The sequence below is a fragment of the Protopterus annectens genome, chromosome 2.part1 (assembly GCF_019279795.1).
Source record: "Protopterus annectens isolate FY-2018-M chromosome 2.part1, PAN1.0, whole genome shotgun sequence".
Lineage (NCBI taxonomy): Eukaryota > Metazoa > Chordata > Ceratodontiformes > Protopteridae > Protopterus > Protopterus annectens.
The window spans coordinates 564,061,475-564,081,533 of record NC_056729.1 but is presented as its reverse complement, the minus strand read 5'-3'; the positions used below and the strand labels follow the sequence as shown (position 1 = coordinate 564,081,533).

At 40.3% G+C, this 20,059-nt stretch overlaps 1 protein-coding gene across 3 annotated transcripts in view; it reads left to right on the top strand.

Annotated features, from left to right (window-relative positions):
* REEP1 (receptor accessory protein 1) overlaps positions 1–4,939 on the top strand; it is a 1,259,835-nt gene extending 1,254,896 nt beyond the window's left edge. For 2 of the 3 annotated variants that reach the window (XM_044062335.1, XM_044062333.1), the window contains one exon: positions 4,164–4,939. In XM_044062335.1, the coding sequence (XP_043918270.1) occupies positions 4,164–4,325 (162 nt within the window). In that variant the 3' untranslated portion in view covers positions 4,326–4,939. The remainder of the gene's footprint in view (positions 1–4,163) is intronic. The other variant, XM_044062336.1, reaches the window with a different exon arrangement.
* Positions 4,940–20,059: the final 15,120 nt, after the last annotated feature.

The window sequence follows — 20,059 nt, the reverse complement described above, 5'->3', positions numbered from 1 at the left end:
GGTTACCATAATACCATTGAACTCAGGAGATAGATGGTCCCATCCATAAAGCCTTCAGGAACATGGACTCCTCAGAAGAAGGGGGTAGGGAAGACCACCCACCCTTAAGCTTGAGGATTTTTAAGATGTCCCTGAAGGAGACATCCTCTCGCATAGATCTGGGGGACATGTCCCCTTCATCAAGGTCCATATCCTCAGTGAGTAACTCTGTAGGGGAGTCGAGGTGCCTCCTCTTGCACGATCTCTTCTGAGGCACGTCCTCTGGGGGGCTTAGGGGAGCCCCGAGGGGGTGACTCCCACCTGAAGGCTAGTCCAAGAGGGCTGACTGGGAACAGGATGAGAAGAGTCCACTCTAGGGGGCTGGGATGGACCCTGGAAAGCCAAGGAGGAAACTCTGGTGGAGGAAAAATTCCTCTCTACTACCCAGAAGGCCAAATGGCTGGACAATGCCCCATCCACACTCCTGGCAGACAGGCCCACCTGAAAAGAGGGAATAGAGCATGCCAGCACCTCCTGGCCTCCAGACACTACCGGCCCCAACTGTTGAGGGCCAAATCACAAGGGTAAAGGACCAGTATGAAAACACAGGGCCAGAGCCCTCACCCAAAGACTCTGGGGTTAAGCTTGGAACTCCTTTCTGTGCAGGGGGAGGCTGAACAGAGGTAGTCAGGGACTCAGACGGGGTAGAGACAGGGTGGCTGTCAGGGACCCCCATCTCCTCCTTGACATGTCCTAGGGCCTGGAAGTCTGAAACCACCTGGATCAGATGAGGAGAAGACAGCAAAGGGGTAGGAGAAGAACCCCTGGCCAGATGGGCAGGGGACACAAGGAGCCCCAACTCAATCAGAGCCTTGAAAAAGAACCTCATCATCCTGTATATATCGGAAGGGTGCAAGCTCCTGGAAGACTTAGAAGAGGCGGAGGACCTAGCTGGGGATGGGTGTCTGGAACCCAAGGACCTCCCATGCCTATCTGGAGATCAGCTCCTGCACCTGGAAGCAGAAAGGAAGTGCCCCAAGCCAGAACCCAAAGGGGAGTCCTCTATAATATTTGTGGGATCCGACACAGATCCCGGATCCATCCACCTTGTATCCAAAGACAAATGAGGATCCAAATGTTTGGGTCCCATGTGATTCATATCTAAGGAAATTGAATCCATCGCAGGTCCATAGCTGATCAGATCCAAAGGCCTTGATCTGGAGGCCTTGGATCGGGGAGTAGATTCCTGCAACCTCAGATCCTAAGGCCTCGGACAGGAAGCCTTGGATCTGGAGAGGAAGTCATGGGACTAGGATCTGAGGAAATCAGATCCTATGGAGTCAAGGCTGGAGTCAGATCTGAGGAGCTGGGATCCAACAGCCTGGCCTTTTTTGAGGAAGATGACCCAGGAAGAGAGGTGGCCTTCCTCTTGTTGTCAGAGGGAACTGGCTTGGCCGGGGACTGGGCCAACAGACCCCCCTTGGACCATACCCTTCAATAAGAGTGTATTCTGGAGCTTGATCAAGGCCATGGGATTGAATGTGGCACAAATACTGCATTCAACATCCAGATGGTCAGTGCCCAGACAACAGAGCCACTCCTCATGCGAATCGGACATGGGCATCTTCCGACCGCACAAGGATCACCTTTTAAACCCAATCGGTTTGTCAGACATGTTGAAACTATCAAGCACAGAAACAGGAGGGGAGGGAGACTATACACTATTGACAAGAACCAGACAACTATTGCAAACTACGGAACTAACAACAAAAAGGAAAATTCAAGTCAAAAGGAAGAGAATTTTAAGGTACTTATCCCCACTGCAGACTCGAGTCAAAGAATCACGTCTGACGCTGAATGCAGCAAATGAGATCTGAGAGGTTGGAGGCCAGCAAGGGATCATGGGAGTGGGAGGAGCTTGAGCCTAGAAGCTGTCTGTAAAGTTGCAAGCTCTGATCCGAAGTTAGATCCTACAACCCAAGAGTGATGAATAGTGACATGGATAACATCAGATCAAATAGATTTGGTTCACAGGTCAAGGAAGAATCCCTGAAAAAGAGGAAGGGATTCCCGTTGCCAAGTGTACCCTTCCTAAATTACATTTAAAATCCATTTGTTCCTCAGGGATATGGAAATGTTGCCTGGGTGGGAAGGGGAGCCTGAACAGGCAAAATGTCATGCTGGGTGGATTCTCCTTGATTTTAAAGGAGTTTCCTTTCCCTTTTTATGCCCCTGTTTTTCAAACTCCTTTGTAACAGCTCTTTGTTGCTTTAATTGCTCATTGAAAAAGGAAAAAAGGAGCTGGAGAGGAAGGGAAATTTTGGTTTGCTTTTAAAAAAAGGAGGGTTGAAATTTTTGGGTTACCCCTTGAATCAACTTTTCCTCTTCATCATACTTCCTCAACTGCAGAAGGGACAGATGCATTTATCTAAGGAAGAATTTACAATTTCAGTTTCAACATCTTCAAGAAGGTTTTGAAATGAAGCCAAGGAGGTCTTCTTATTACTGACCCAGAATCAGCAACTCTGGTAGAAAAATTGGTAATATCATAAGCACACTTTAAAACATGCTTAGTAAAATGAGAAACAAATTTAAAAAAAAAGGTATTCAAAGAATTTTAACCACATAAGAAGGAAGTTTAACTATTAACTTCTGCATGCTCTCAAAAGGTAAAAGTAACTCTTTGACATAACAGCTTAATAATTTAAAATCCTGAAAATTAACATAGCAGAAGAATATACTTTCTTCTCTAACTTGTGAAAAAACTTTCCCATCCTTGTCAGAGGGAATAGAGTTAGCAGTAGTGATATGTTTAGCATAAGTAGTTTTTGATAGAGAAATTACTACTAGATCTGCTTTAGGGTTGGAAAACAAATACAGGTCTGAGGAGCCCTGTATACCCTGTCAGTCTTCCTGGTTAGAACTATAAATACATGAAAGCAAATGAGTATCCAACAGAAGACACTAGTCTCCTGAGATATGCAATGCTGGCAATTAAGAGTTTTAAAAGGCGATCTCCTGCTCAACAGCCAGGGCATACAATTAGGTACCCAAGTTACAGTTGTCCTTCTTCTCATTTGTCCCTCCTTAATGCAAAACAGTTTTTATAGTATAAATTGAGCAGAAAGGAAGCCAAAACCACAAAGCTGTGGAACTTTCTCTGGTTAGACAATCTGAGTAATAAACTGTTAGAACACTGTGTGTGTGTGTGTGTGTGTGTGGGGGGGGGGGGTTTGAAGGCCAGATGATGGAGGAGAAAATCTAGATGGCGGGTTGGTGATGATTCAAGCCAGATATCAATAAATAACACTTATTGGAACAGTAGGAGGCAACGTACTGGTTGAAGCAACAGTCCTGGGCATATTATCAGAGGAGTTCATAGTTAAACAGAACACAGCAAGAAAAACAAGGAGTAATGGCAGAAGAGGGGCAGCTATGTGTGCATTAGGTGTAGCACTCAGATGGCAGGACATGACACTTTTCCCACTGCCAACCTTCTATGTCTGTATGCACTTTGAGTGATTTTGTTTTTCTTAAACATAGCTGCACTTCTGTTAACCATGCATGCCCACTAGACACAAGTGCCTTTTTTCAAGTGCAGTCTAGTTAAGTAACTTGCTCAAAGCCACACAGACAAATGGAGAATGAGTAATAAAATGTAGGATTATAGGATGATGCTTGTTAGCAGCCAATAACTTTAAGTTAAACTGACAGAGGATTGTCTTGATTACTGAATAAAAAAAACCCAACATGCATAATTTACTCAGACATTCTTCACAACTCACATTTCTTAAGAAGGTACAAACATGACAGTACATACTGAGATATTTTTACTGTCACCTTCTTAACAGAACTAGCCTAAACAAATTAATTCATCCACGGGGATGTAGTACAGTAGGTAATCACACCTACAGTTAACCAAGGGAAAGTTGTGATCCTAACTTCCTGTATAAATAGCAACACTTTGTGTTTAAATTCCTTTTTTTGATTGATGTCTATACATCACTCAAGGTACTTGTAGAATATAATATTATTCTTAAAACTTATATCTTGCCTTTTGTTAAATAACTCTGTGAAGGAAGAATATGCAAAATGTATAAAGACTTTAGAAAAATAATTCAGATTATTATGTTTGGCTATATGAATGCATATATTACAGTCTTTTAATTTTGTTTCCTGCACAGGCACCGCCTAGAAATCTCAGGCCTCGCTTTCAAAAGAAAAGTACCTCGCCTTTCGCCAGTGAATCTTATATGAATGTTTGGTCTAAACCATTGGAAGTTGCAGAAGGCCGTGTCACTGCCTCAAGGAGCCAAGCATCAGTATCTTTCAGGATAAAAAAGTAATCAGCTGGATGCACGTTATGCGCAGTACAGCAAGCATTACTTGTGTAACATAGTCAGTATTCATAGACTTCATAGACTTTCAAGTTGCGACACATTTTATTTCTTTTCTTTCCAAAAACCAAAACTGTCACAAAAAAGTGAAGTCATAAAGCTTGTGAAAGTAGTCAGATTGAGAAATACATTACTTTTTTCATTTAAAATAAACCGTTCAATTCCAAAAATCTTAGAGGAATAGAAGCAAGACGTGGCTGTGTAAATGGAATTGGAAGCGTTCTAGCTAAAATAACCAGCTGCTATTTTACAGGACTCTGCCTGTTAGTTTTTAAACACAGTACACATTTTCTGTTGGTTGTGCATACCACTTATTTATGGAATTTAGAGGAGATGAACAGTAAGACTTGCTGGAACAAAGATCTAGAAGCTTCATTCCCGTGGATTAGCAAGGATGGCCATCTTCAGATGGTGGTAAACAAAACAAGAACAGTTACAGCGCTTCCTCACGCCCAACACTGAAACACCATTGGTTAGATATATAATAGAGGATTATGAGCTGGTTGCCGGTTACAGCAACATTATTAATGTACTTAAGAAATAGATTAAAAATATTTACCTTATGACTAAGGCTCGAGAGGTAAATTACTTCACTCCATTTCAAGAACACATTAAAAAAAATTTTGATCAGTAATCCAATCATAAGTATTTGCAAAACGTGGGAGTTTTAAAAGCATACAAATGTCCAGAAGGATACTGCACCATTTACCAACAAACAACTTTAAAAGCAGTTAGTCACTTTGCTCTGCCACACTTCTGTTGTTTCTGTGACTGTGTGAAGTGTACTATACTTTCCAAAGCTTCCGGGAGGATTTCCCTCCAAATCTGTTGTGCTGCCATCTGTGCAGCAACACTAGCATAACTAACAAGGTTCATAAAACACACTTTTTATAGTTAGATAACTAAGTAATACTCTGAGTGTAATCAGATTACCCCAAGTAATGTAAGGCTTTTCAGCACATATTTTTAAGTTGTAAAGAATGTATGAGAAATAGTTAGAGCTTGGAGCTGGCAGTTTATGTAGTTCATTTTTGGGACGACATCTGGGAAGGAAATGCTGCTGTAGCCCATCTGAAAACAAAGTAACACTTTTACCATCTATTTATATGCAAATCTATATTAATGTAACAATTTTACAAACAGATTCACCTAGACATCATGCATACCCAGTCCTATCATTCAAGGATTCCAAGTTTTCTAATTAGTTTATCATCTCCTCTGTCTTGCCTTCATAACAGATGAATATCTCCTCCTTGCTAGAATTCCATGTGTTTCACTGTACATTTGTTGCATTGAATGTTTTGGAAAGGAAGCTTTTTTAATCGAAATACTGGTTTGTCACAGTTGCTTTGCGGGGTTACTACACAGTGGGCAGTGGAATTTTGTCCTTTCTCCACTGTTTTGCAATCTCAGAGTTGGCATATATATATAATTATCAGGGGGTGTGGGGGACATTGTGTTGTTTTATTGATTTAATGAGTTTCTATCATTTTGGTTGATGTAGTGTATGTCAACTGAGTGGGTCGGCAATGTAATGAATTATAATCCCCTACTATACTTCCCTTTAACATCTACTATTTAGTCATTTACAGGTACTAGTTTTTCAATTTGTTCACACCTGTTTATATGTGCTCAGTCCCCTTTCAAATTAATTTGTATGTGTTTTATTATTTGTTTTATTGTTTCCACTCTGTTTGTAATATCTCTCTGATTTTCATACCTCACTACTCATTAGTTTCACATAAATTAGGATGTTTTACCACATACAGTAAACCAAAAGAGAGCAGCGGATAGCCATTTCCACCACAAACTTCTATTTATTAAATCCACAGCAAGCCACAGCAACACAGCAATACAGAATCATAGAATTAACGTTGACATACAAGCAGTTTGTTTTCATCACGCAACCTCATTGTGTGACGAAAACTAACTGGTTGTGTGTCAGCATTAATTCTATGATTCTGTACTGCTGTGTCTTGCTGTAGATTTAATAAATAGAAGTTTCCAGTGGAAACAGCTATCCAGTGCTCTCTTTTGATTTACTGATTTTGGTGTGGGCACTATTCCTCTTGGACTTGGTTTATGTTTTACCACAGCTAACTCTGCATATGAATAAATGGTAAAAAATAAAAATAAATTGGCTAGCAATTATTAATTTACCAGAAAAAATATATAACAGCTATTTTATGTGGTCTTTGTCTCCAATGAACAGGGCTTTATGTTCCTAAAAGTACACAACATAACTCGGTCTCCATTTCTTTCAGTACTCAGTAAGTCATGTGCTATATGTACATGTTCTGACAGAGTGTTAGTTACAACCTAAAATTCATGCAGCATTTCTGTATTAGGTACCTTAGCAACAGCTGTCATATGTATGTAGCTGGAGAAGGCATTTAAGGAAGTAGTACTCAGAAATATATGAGTATATAAAGTGGAAGCAGATATAGCATTTTCTACGCAGACTAAAGAATGTCAAAATCCTAGTGCAGAGTATAAAGACCAAACATTTTTCTAACTACCTGGAGGCCGCAGAGGTTAGCATTGTTGCCTCATAGGAAGAGGTTCACCGGTTCGATTCTCGGCTGGGGTGCCTTCTGTTTGAAGTCTGCATGTCCTCCCTGTAGTCATGTGGGTTTCCTCCTACATTCCAAAGACATGCAGTAGATGGACTGGACACTCTAAATTTGCCCTAGCTGTGAATGTGTGTGCGAGTGAGTGGTACAGAGGAACTACTGTGGCAGAGCTAGCCACCTGATGGTGTAAAACTTGGCTCAAAATGATTGTCACTGTTGAAGTGACACCATGACCCCATGTGCAAAATGGGAAAAAGGGGGTTGAGGATGGATGGATGGATTCTTCTAACTACCCCTCTCTCTCCACCCTCCCAATCACATAAACTTACGTTCTCCCACTAGAAAGGTTGAATACATTTATTTGCACACTTTTAACTAAGAATATTTATATTTATATATATATATACATATATATATATATATATATATATATATATATATATACACACACACACACATGCATTCATGCATACACACATATCAGTTTTGTGAAAAACTGAAAATAATCATGAATCATGGTAAAGAGACAAAATGGAGTAACTACGCTGTACTTACTGGATGCCATTAGGACAAGTATTTATTTCACAAATATACAACTGTGTTTAAACCACCAAAACATCATCAGGAAGGCAAATGTCAGTACAGACAATGAGATGCATAATTCATTATATAAAGAGGAAGCAAACTCATATGGATTCTGTTACAAGACAAACCTACATGATTCCACTGCACATCTCTGTACTGGTCCAGACTTGAGTGCTTGACCTTCAGCTTTGCACAGCATAAATTATGACATTGCTATTGAAACCATGCTGTATAACATACACTTCTGTAACTTATACTTTTTAAAGGAATTGGCCTGCTGCCCATGCTGTGTACTGAATTACTTAAGGGGAGGGGGACACAGGGACATTTTGATAATGTTAGCAGCAACATTTTTTAAAGAGTAAATTAACAGTTGTAATTGTTACAAACTCCTCATGGATTACCCACTTGATAGTCCTAAATCTAATATTCAACATCAAAAAAACCTGTTGGAGAGACAGGTTCCTCTCCCAGAGGCTGCCCCATCTCTGGAACAGACTTCCCATACCTGTCAGAGTACCTCACTGACCCTCTTCAAGCACAACCTTGATGAGTGGATGGGAAACCACAAATTTGTCCGAGGGTTCCACCTTTGTCCCTCATTGACAGGGGCGACAGCTGCTGACTGAGGTTTCTTTTGGGGATAAACTCTTGGTTAGGCTTGTAAGGGCCCTGGGGCCATTAGCCTAGTAACCTCCTATGATCCTTTGATACAGACATGAAGCTCACTATCTATGCAAAACAAGTTAGATAGCTCACTCCTCCTCAGTGACATGGACAAAGAGATTTTAGGTGGTTTACCCATTTCTGCTTATCCTCTCCTCTTCTAGTGAAGCTTGTATAATGCTGTCTGTCCGAGACAACATGTGACCTTTGAAAGTATTTTCTTCAAGTAGCTTACTCTATACATCCATTACACTCCGAATGCTCTGACAGTCTGAAAGGGACATAATGCTCATGGGGGTATGTTAAAAACGAGATGCTGTGGAGTGCTTTTTCAGAGATATATGCAGTGCTGAAGTATATAATAAAGGGCAGCAAGGATTAGCAGACTTGCAACATCATAGATTATTTGGTTCCTCTTTCTATATATCCTAACAAATCAACCAGGTCACACTGGAGGTATACTGAACTTTTTTCAATTGTCTGATCTATTCTATGGGATATGCAGAGTTATACTTGTTTTTCTGCAGGTTCTTAAACACCACCCTGTTAATCTTCACTCTCTATGAATGTGAGTCTCGATTTCCAAACAGATGTCCAGTTTCTCGCCCCTGTTTTGGCTATATTTTTTGCCTTGTTATCATCACTAGCAGTCTAAGTTACCTGTCATTGTCAGCATCCTATTCCCAGGATATCCATTTACTCCTTTTACTGAATGGGTATTCCCTCCCTTTACAAGAGAACTAACCTACTCTAAGTCCACATATTCGGTCTACTGCAGTAAGAGCCAGGCAAAAGGAAGCAGCTTACTGTGACACACTGCCTCTGGCATACAATTATGTCACTGAGGCACATGTTCCTGCACATACATCATCAGGATGTCCATAGCAGTCCACCCCACTGTCTGCCATCATCAAGGCACTGCATCTCTGGTATTTGCAAAAGGTCAGACATTTGCTATTTCAGCTGCAGCCTTTTTTTCTGAAAGAACTACTCATCAGATGTGTCATCCATTACTTTCAATCATTAGACCTACTTTCATCTTTAACTTATTCCTGAACATGGGAGACAAGCTACAGGGGCTAATGCCTGATATATGTGCCGGTGGTCTGAGATGGCTATTCCTACATCCTAACTCTGCAATGTGAGCATTCTAAGTGTCTGACATACAAAACATGTCACTCAAACATGGGGAGGACATGCAGGATATGCAGAGGTCATATCTCACCCAGGAACCAAACCAGCAAACATCTTGCTGAGAAGTGACAGTGCTACTCAACTCACTGTGACACTGACACCTAATTCTAGCTAAGTGCCAATGGAAAACTTGTTTATAAAATGTTCACTTTCTAAGCAATATATGTGCTAATGGAAAACCTGCTCAGAGCATGTTCTACTTCCATGCTATGGGCTTTTAATCAGATATGTGCTTCATTAGTACATACCAAGCCATTAGTATATACCATCCTGCAACTGTAAAAGTGGACAGGCATTCTATAACTAGCTTGCCCATTAAAGTGCAAAGTGCCAACCCACACACAACTTTCTTTTTCCTTTCCATTGCACAACTGCCTTGTCTTCTGTCTAGATAATGTAAAATTAATAATAGTGTACAGATGGTAAAGTCATTCAAAAACGTGCTTGTAGCTGGCATGAAATTTAATGTGATTTGCTTTCTAATGAGGATGGATTCCCAAATAAATACATACCACTACTTTACAGAAAAATTATGAAAAACAGCAAAACAAAGTTCATTTCCCAAACTTTACTGCAACCTTCTTGTGCCTTGGCAACAGCTTTCGGAGGAGTTAGTTTCATGTATTCAGAAATAAATTTCCTCACACAGTTCGCTGCTACGATTGTCAAATTGCTGTCCCTTTTCCCTCTAGACCATCACAGTAAGATCATCACATATGCTTTACTCTGACAGTACTGATGCCCATCTCTGCAAACAATAGCATCATTCCCTATATCCCATCATTTGCTGTATCAACATTTTTACATAATCTCAGGTATGACACCCATTGTCCTTCTCCGTCTTTAAGTCAGCAGTTTACTCTTGTCACAGCACTGTCACTGAAGTCCATTCAATTCCTCAGCACACTGTGAGGTTTACAGAACTGCACTGTAGGATAGTCAGATGTTTTATAAAATGAGCTTCAGCTCCTACACCGGATTATTTATTAGACATCTTAAATTCACTGCATCACAGTGTATTACACTTAAGATGCACAACAACTTTTGATATCTTATTAATGAAATCTGAAGGATTTCACAAAAATGGGAAGTGGGTTATTGTGAGGGCCATTCTTGCTCTAATCCTTAGATGGAATGAAGCTGCATGACTTGAAATATTAGTAGAAACTAGCTTTGTATAAAGTAGAAAGATCTTTAGGAAAAGATGTAGTGAAAATTAGATTTTAGCATTTAGATGCAGCAGTCAATGTCTTATATGAGCTGTGAAACATTTCTTGGATCAGTATTTGTTTATTTGTTGTAAATGTGGTAACAATTTTATGTTTAGAGTGTATCCATTAATGTTGACACTACTGTCAAATATGAAGTTGCAATTTACAGATATTTAGAACTTTAGAGCAAAAAAAAAAACACTTCTATATCACAGCTCCCATGGGAAGAGAAACTTGACAAACTAAAATCAAAAGGTATGTCAAGCACTCTTGAACTGTTTCAGTTAATATTAGGTACTTTCCTTATAACGTAAGTAGACCTGACAGACTACGGCTAGCATGGATTCAACAATTAATGCATTTTGTCCAATTCCATATTAAAACACGTAGAAATGAGCACTGCAGATCTCTTCCTTTGCAACCACTAGATTAGCAGAATGTTTGCAGAATGATTATTGTGGGACTGTGCCCACACTCATTCTGTTAAGTGAAGTGTTCATTGCTCTTAATAAGTTGCAAATAAATTTTCAAACTTTTCAAAAGCTGAACATTTTGCACAAGCCTTGTCTTCACCACTAATTCTCTGTCTCTTTCTGCCATGATTTAAGAAACCCTCTTAGCTTTTGAAGAGTAGCAAATCAGGGACAGTGACAAGCACTGTAAGATATACTGCAGCTGTGCCATATTCTGTTACAGAACTTTGTGACAACATCTCAGTCTAGTTCCTTTAGATAAAGTTACCTTTTATGATGAAAATATGAAATTGCAAATTCTAGACATTTTAGAAATTTATAGTAAATAAGGTACTCCATATTACAGCAGTCATTTGGGAGTACAAACTCAGTGAACTGAAATAAAAAGATACAAGTCAAGCACGTCTGGGACTGTGTCCATTAACATCGATATTTTCCTATCATTAAAATTCAGGTTTATTTCTTAAATCTAACTTTCCCTCTTCTTCGTGGAATGCAGGGCTATGAGGTATTGACATGTAAAGCTGCCTTATCTACCAGAAAGGAATACTGTTTAAAAACACTTAATGTGCACTTAAAATGCTTCTAGCACTATATTTCTGCAGCAGTGTTATTACGCAAATAATGTATATACGTTATGTATGTAAATGAACTGTAAATCTGTATGTATGATATTTAACTATTATCGTATAAATGTATGTATGAAGCGTCTGAAAAATATCTCTGCAGAAATTACAGACTTGGTACCTACAATGTAAAATTATACTTTGATTACTAAAGTGCCAAGTAATGAAAACTTTTAAGGGGATACGTATGTTTCCTTAGAAGTTATAATAACTGCTTACATTGGCTTATGGCAGTATAAGCCACGTCAAGTCCCAATGCATTTGGTCAACCCTTAAGTCTTGGCTAAACCAAATAAAATGTTGAAAATCAAAAGGTTAATATTTACTCAGCACAGTGGCCTGGGTGACAACTACTGTCTGAAATGACCCAGGGACCAATTTCCTGTATACAACATACCAGGTTGATTCTAGATTAGTACTGTTAAATTCACAGTCAATTATCTGATGTCTAGAGACAACATACCTTACAGTAACAGGCACAATGTCTACACAGATGTACAGGCTTCCATAAACTTGAAATATTAAATTAAAACCAAAACCCTGAAAACAGACAATCTGCCGGTAAGCAAGCATAGGTGGTCTAACTATGGCTGCAAAACGATAACGTATTTCTTTTCATGTAGTGTTTTTTTATAAAATAAAATGATACGCAGTATTAACTCCAAACTGAGCATATAAACAATAAAGACACACAGTTACACAGAACTGATATTTACTGAAGGTAAATATTTTACAACTTATAACGATACCAGTGCCATAAGTGAAGAACACAAGAACCAAATACTGCTGATTTGAGACGTTTTCACAAGAAAATGATCATAAGTAGCTTGCTGGCAGGTGACACATTATTTTACAAGGCTGCTGCTTTACTTATTGCAACTGTACAATTAATCTTGTTTTAAGCTGACAATAGGTGTAAAATTGTGATTTGTTTATGTAATACATTGTTGAGACTGTAGTTCTATAGACGTGTGTCTTGAGGTCACACTCTATATATTTATTTCAAAGTGTTAACAAATAGTACAGAAAGATGTGTAAATTACAATAGATGTAAAACTTTTCAACTCAGTGTTTATAATCTGCAACGGTTTTCTGATGGGCCATATAAAATTTGAAGCCAAGAACACTAAGTGATCACGTTTTTTATACAAATCTCTTTGGAGCATTCTCTGAACATACAAATTAGTGTTGCCATGGAACATATAAGAACTTTAACCTTCTATTAATAAAAAGAAATATTCAGGGAGATTTATTAATATTTTTTTCATAAAGACAAGTTTTTGTGAAGCCAGAAAAGGGTTATTAAGACAAACCATGGCTTATTTGTGGAGATACCTGTACAATGTCTAAGGAATATCTGAAGCAGTAAACGCTGCTAAATCTAAGCCTTCACTATTCACAAAAGTCTGTAATTAATACCTGCAACTTGTCATCTAATCTAAGCAGCCACCTGTCTGAAACTGTAATTAAGTCTGCAATGTGCCACACCTTAGTGCTTCAACTGTTTTACCATGTTGTTAAATCACTTCTCTCAACGAATGTCTTAAGACTGTTTTCTTTTTTCTGATGGTGATTTATTTTAATTCATAAACCTGTTTATCTGGCAGGCCAGAATTCTTTATCAGGATTGTCTTACAATTGATTTTTGTCTTGATTGTTGCATCATGTGTGCAGTACAAGATTTGTTACCACTGCATGTTATTAATATGTCTAAACAGATAACTAGCAGATGTCTGCCATTAAAAATTAAGTGATCTTGACACTGTGTCTCTCTGTTCAAAGAGTGTACCTTACATGGTCTCTCACCACATCATGCAGTTGCTACTGGCTTATTTTTTGCTACTGGATAATGTCTACAACAGATGCCTGGTAGTTAACTAAGAAGAAACGGAATTACAAAAATTATGGTAGAATTGTTAATTTTCTGTCTGTGCAGTCTATAGCCCAGAAACATCAGGTCCTGCATAGGAACCATGTGTGATTTTTTTGTAGTTTATAGTAAAACCCAGACCTTTCAGAAGATGGAAGGTGAAATGAAGATGCTGAAGAAGAATTTGTGGAGACAGCCTGGTTCAGATGGTCTCCAGATTGGGAAAAATCATAGCTACTACTGGAGTTGAACACTTTGTGAACACGTTTGGGGCTGTGGAAAGACCAAAAGGCATAGCAGTAAACTGAAAATGTGAGAAGCCAAAGAAAAACCTGAGGAATCTGCTGCAAGAAATATGAATGGAATGTGTAGGTAGGCATCCTTCAGATCTAAAGACACTAAGAAGGATGATGCCTGTGGGGGGGATGAAAAGTAGAAGAGTCTGAAGAGAGAGAATTTTGAAAGATGGTACCTTCAGGTAAGTGTTCAGGATAGAAAGGTCTAGGATGGGTCTCCTCTGCCCTTCTTTTCTTGGGACTAGAAAAATCCTGGAGTCAAAGCCTTTTCCCATGACATCCTGTGTGACTCGTTTGATGGTACCCTTATTCAAGGGGTCTTGAATAATGGGGGCCAGAACTGATATTTGATTTTGAGGAGGTTGTGGCATGCCCTTCAGAGGGGGATTGTTTTCCCAAGACATGGTATAACTCTCCCTAATGAGTGAGAGGACCCACTTGTATGTGGTAATAGCTTCCCACCAGGTCAGGGAGAGTGACAGTCTTTGGGAAACAGGGGTAAAGGGGCTTAGGGCAGGGGAAGGGGTGCTGCTGTGGTAGTCACAGGTTCTTGCTTCTGAAGGGTGGCCTCCCAGCTGGAGGTTCCCTATGGAGTTTTCCACAGTATCTTTTCCTTGGAGGGGTTTCCTTTGTTTCTGAAGTGTCCTAGGATCAATAATGAAGTAGGCAGATTTAGATGGGTAGTTCCTATGGTATCTAGAAACTGTGCAAAGTAGGATCCATGCCTCCCAACTGTACAGATTTTCACAGAATCTCCAGATTTTTGACTCATATATTTGATCTGTTTCTCATAAAATTGTGGGTTTCTGGCAAACCACTGGCAACTCATTGAGGACTGAAGTTAGGAAATAATGGCACACATTTGAGTTTTACACTTCATATCTTTCAGACAATCCATGCTAATGCATACCCTGTTATTCTATCCACTTTCTAAGTTTGTAAGAGCAATAATTACTACTTTTAGGCCTTTATTTGTGCTTTTGTCCAGACTTCTGTCTCTAACAGCTTGAGAGGTATGGTAGGATCTGTCTGCAGTCTTTCATAGTGTTACTTTGGTCTTGCAGAGTTTTGAACAGACTGGCCACCTGATGGCCAAGCAGTAAGTCTTTGACCAAGGCTGAGCCTACAATTTTATATTTGAAATCCTCAGGTTCAGGCTGACTGCGAAGCCATGCATATCTGTGAATAACAGTTCCAGTGGCAGCTGCCCTGGAAGAAGCATCCACAGCATCATAACTGCACTTAATGCTGTGTCTGGCAATCTGAGTGGCCTGCAAAAGAAAGCTCTGCATTTGATGCTTAGACTCTGTTGTAGGAGGATCCAATATAACTTTTGGGAATTCAGAGCAGAGATCAAATATTTTGTCATTTGAGTCTGGTAATTAATCGTCCTAAAGGCAAGATTAGAAGAGGTATTAACCTTCTTTCCCCATCAATCCATAGCCCTGCTATCATTGCCAGTAAGTAGGTAAGGCATCTGCACTGAGCAGAAACTTAGAGGAATTATCTGAAAAGAGAGATACAGCAGAAGGGTCTACCACTGGGTTATTATGTAGATATTTAAGGTTATCAGGGACTGTGTAAAACTCATCTAGTCTCTTAGGAGCTGATGGATGAGAATCAGGTGCAGAAGAGGTGGACTAAAAAGCATCCTGGAAAGCCTCAAGGATGGGCGACTGGAGAAGGGGCAGGAATACCCATTCTCAAGAGGGTGTAATACCTCTTCTGAACATCAGATATCTGTGTGGACTGCCATTCAAAGAGTTTCACCATGTTCTGTATAGTCTCAGAAGCTTCCTCAATAGAGGAATCCAGAGAGATGCAGTCCCTTTCATTGGAAGACATTTGCCCTAGAGAATACAGCTGAGAGGAACAGTCCACAGAATCGTCAAAGTCATAGTTCTGTTCCTCATATGAAGAAGAAAAAAACAGGGTAGGGTTTTGAGGAGTAGCCTGTGGCTGTTAAGACCCAAAGAAGGGAGGTTTTAAAGACATACCAGCTGTGAGAGGTCTATCCACTCCTTCTCCCCAGCTGCTGAGGGAGAAGCCAGATGCTTAGTCGTCTGCCTTTTTTTAGGAGTGACATCCACCTTGATGAGATATGGAGGTTTGGAACTATGTCTGACCTCTATTAGAGAGCTTGAGATCCCTTCCTAACTAAAATTTGAGGGATGCCATACAGTCCTTCAGAAATGATGAGACATGGTTCCTCAGATGCAGCGGCAGTCTGCAAGGACTCAAGACCCATTCCGACCTCCGACAGGGTTTCAGTAGTGGGCAACTGAGAAATAGCCTGATGTACTGTGGATTCTTTACCCTCAGTGGGTACATCAGAGTCAGACATTTTGGACTGCTGATCCATTCAAGGTCTCTATGTTTTTTCTTTGGCAGCAGAATGATGTCCATTGATGCCGAGTCAAACATCTTGGACTGTGCCAAGAATTTAAGATGCTGGGTCTCAAGAAAGGTGTTGAGAGTAGAAATCCTAGACCCAAAGGGTTCTGGAGTGAATGATTAACAGGTTGAGCAAGACTTGTGATCATGTTCCAGGCCTAGGAAAAAAGTTACTTGATATGAAAGTCCTTGTACAGAATCTGCCTACCGCACTTACACTTGTACCTCCTAGCTGACGTCTACAACCTTCAACAAAACATTGTAAGATAAAATGTAAGGTTTCCCCAGGGGGGTACCTGTCTGGATAAACAACTGCAGAAAAGGTACCAGCGAACAATCCGATGGATACATGACCTGCATTTGGGCTGGCGGTGAGATATTCTAGGGATCCACGCTCTTATGTCCATCTATATACCTCAGTGCATATGACCTGAAGTCATGTGTCACATGTATAATATCAGTGGAGATAACCCATTTGTCAGGAATACTGCAATGGGAATTTCAGGCAAGATATCTTTCCATTCTATCCCTCTGTGCCTGATTTCATCTAATCACAAAAAGAAAATAATTTGGCCCCATAGAGCCATCTAGCTATTGCTGTACTGCTGACAAAAAAAGGCACCTTTCCAAATCCTACAGACTACATCTCAAACTTCCACTCTTTATATTCACTGGCTTGGAACAATCCCTCCAGGCTTCTATATCTCTCCTTCATTTGCGTTCTTCTATAAGTTAATGCCTTGCCATTTTTTGGCACCCTTGCCATGTACCCCTTCCTGTCTTGATTTCTGATGTCACTCTTCCGTTTAGCTTGACTACAGCTTTCAAGCCCATATATTGTCTTTATTAATTGACAAATCACCACGGGAAACCCAACACTGCCATTACTTCCTACAGATATTCCCAAATGCACCCTATCAAAGGCTTTTTTTGCATCCAGTCCTACTAATTCCAATTCCTTCCCTTCTTTATCTGTTAGTGCATGAATCATGTTTGCCTTAATTACATTGTCAAATGTCTACCTGCCCTTAACAAATATTAGCCCCTATCAATAAATCTTGGTAGGATTTGAGACACCCTGCTTGTAACCATGACTAAGTACTGATATATGGCTGTAAGATCCCAGGTTTATTTATTTTATTTTACATTTGCTGACAGGGCTAGTCTGGCTGGATACATGTCCATTTTCAGCAGAGGCCCGAGGAGAAAAGCTCCACTATATACTAGTAAATAACATAAAAAACAGCACAGTAAGATACAAATTATATGCATCTAGAGAACAATTCCTATGTAGCATAGTAACAGTACAGAAGCACTTTAACAAAAATATAAAATAAAGTGAGGATTCCTATTCTCATATTCTATGCAAAAGCAGGAGTAGAAAATTTGAAAGAAAGTGAAAATAGTAAGTCACACAAGAGTGTGTACAATATTTACAGTATTAACATTTATGATAAATATTTTGTGCCAGGGCACGAGTTTTAAGAAATAGATTTGCACAGCAGGGAGCAACATGTAGGTTTAAATAAGAGGAGAGATGACAGGTTGCAGTAGTGTAACAAGTAAAAGAGAAAATGACGTTATAGGAAAAGTAGTATCCAAGTGGATACTAGGTGAGCTACAGAGGAAGGATAGTACTAGTGATAGAGACGAGTGGAGAGAACAGTAAAAAGAGTTGGATGCTGAGGTCAGTCAGGATTAGAGCAAGGGCATAGCCAGTTAGATTTGAAATAGTTCCTTAGTTGTTTCTTGAAAAGTTGTGATGAGCCCAAAGTAGTCAGTTCTATAGGAAGTTTATTCCAGTATGAGCTAACAACATTTGTGAACAAGGAGTCACCAGATTTATTGTGTGATTTGAGAGTAGCTACTAGTAGTTTGTTAGCTGAGCGAAGGGAAGTAAGATTCCTCTAAGGGGCCACAAGGTTATTAAGTATTGGTGTATTAGTAGGGTAGTGGAGAATTTTATAGGTGATAACTAATTGATGTAGGAAAATAAGATTTTGAAGTTCAAGCCAGTCAAGCTTTTTGAGATTAACACAGTGATGGGTACGAAATGGGGAACCTGTGGCAAACCTGGCTATGCTATGGTAGGTTGTGGCAAGTTTCTGAAGGTTAGATTTTGAAAGGTTGATAAAAGATGGAGAGGCATACAATAATGTAGAGATGAGTTGAGTTTGGGATAGAGACACCCTGCTGGTTGCTGTTAGAAAGGGCTTAAGTCTATAGAGGGCACCTATCTTTTTATTAACAGCTTTGATGGTTAGGTCAATGTGGCAATCAAAGTTTAGTTGATTATAGGTTCATAGGTTTATAGTAGGCTAACTGCCCTAGGGCATTTATAAGCCTAGCCCAAAGTTATGTGGCTTACGCCGCCCCTTATGTTAGAAATACTGTGCCCATTAGTTTGTTGTGCCTCTGTCCAGTAGTGACACAGAGATGATTCCCGGGGTAAACCTACAATCTCCCATCCACCGGTCAAGATTTCTCTTGAACAGAGCCAGTGAGGTGCTCTGCCTCACATGGACCGGGATTTTATTCCACAGCATGGGGAGTCTCTGGGTGATAAATCTATCCCTCCAGCACGTCCTATTTATATCCGTGCTAAGGTTTAAGTCTCTTGCTCTAGTGGTTTTGGTGGATTTGGATTTTATGAGGTGGAGCATGTCCATTAATTCCGGGTTGGTCATGGCCTTGTATGTCAGGCACAGGTCACCTCTGAGCAGACGGTATGCAACTGAACAGAGTTGGAGTTTCTTCAGTCTGGCAGCATATGACAGGTTTTGGAGTCCCTTTATCCTTTTGGTGAGGAACTTTTGGGGTCTCTCCAATTGCTGCAGGTGTCGGGTGAGATACATCCCGAATGGGGCATTGTACTCGATCATTGGTCTGATAAGTGAAGAGTACAGGGGAACAATGACCTCACTTGATCTGGTTGTGAATCCCTTCATGATCAGGTGGGCAATGTAGAAGGTCTTTCGAACCACTTTAGCAACATGAGCGTCAAACGAGAGCCCACTGTCAACCTGGGTCCCCAGGTCCCTGATAACCTCTTCTGTGCTTAGTGGGTTGCCACCTATATGGTAGCTTGGGGTTACCTTGTTTTTCCCGAAGGGTATGACTATACACTTTTTTGCGTTTAACTTCAGGCCATGGCTCTGGCACCAGCTATCAGTTTCCATGAGTCCCCTCTGAAGGATGTCTGTGTCCGATGTACTATCCACTATGGCACCCAGTTTGCAGTCATCCGCAAACTTTGTCAGCCATAGTCCTCCTATGTTTGCCTGTACTTCTGAGAAGTAGATGCCGAACAATAGGGGGCCAAGGACTGAGCCCTGTGGGACTCCACTTGTAACTGGCTTGGAGTCTGACATGGCTCCAGCAACTCTAACCCTGTGGGTTCTGTCCTTTAGCCAGTTTGCAACCCATCTTGTGACATATGGGTTTACATTTAAGCTGGTAAGTTTCTCTATAATACCCGAGTGGGGTATTGTGTCGAAAGCTTTTGCAAGGTCAAGGTAGGCAGTATGGACTGCCTTTCCCTCATCAATGGCCTTGGTGACTGTTTCGAAGAAGTCGACCAAGTTCAAAAGGCAAGATCTGCCCTTGACAAAGCCAAACTGGGTTGGGTCCAAGGTCTGCAAGTCCCCTATGTCCTTGTTTATGAGTTCCATTATGATCCTCTCCATAGCTTTGCAGACCAGGCTTGTTAAGCTTATGGGGCGGTAATTAACAGGGTCCATAGAGGCACCGCCTTTGTGGAGTGGGACCACAGTTGCCGTACGCCACTCCTTGGGC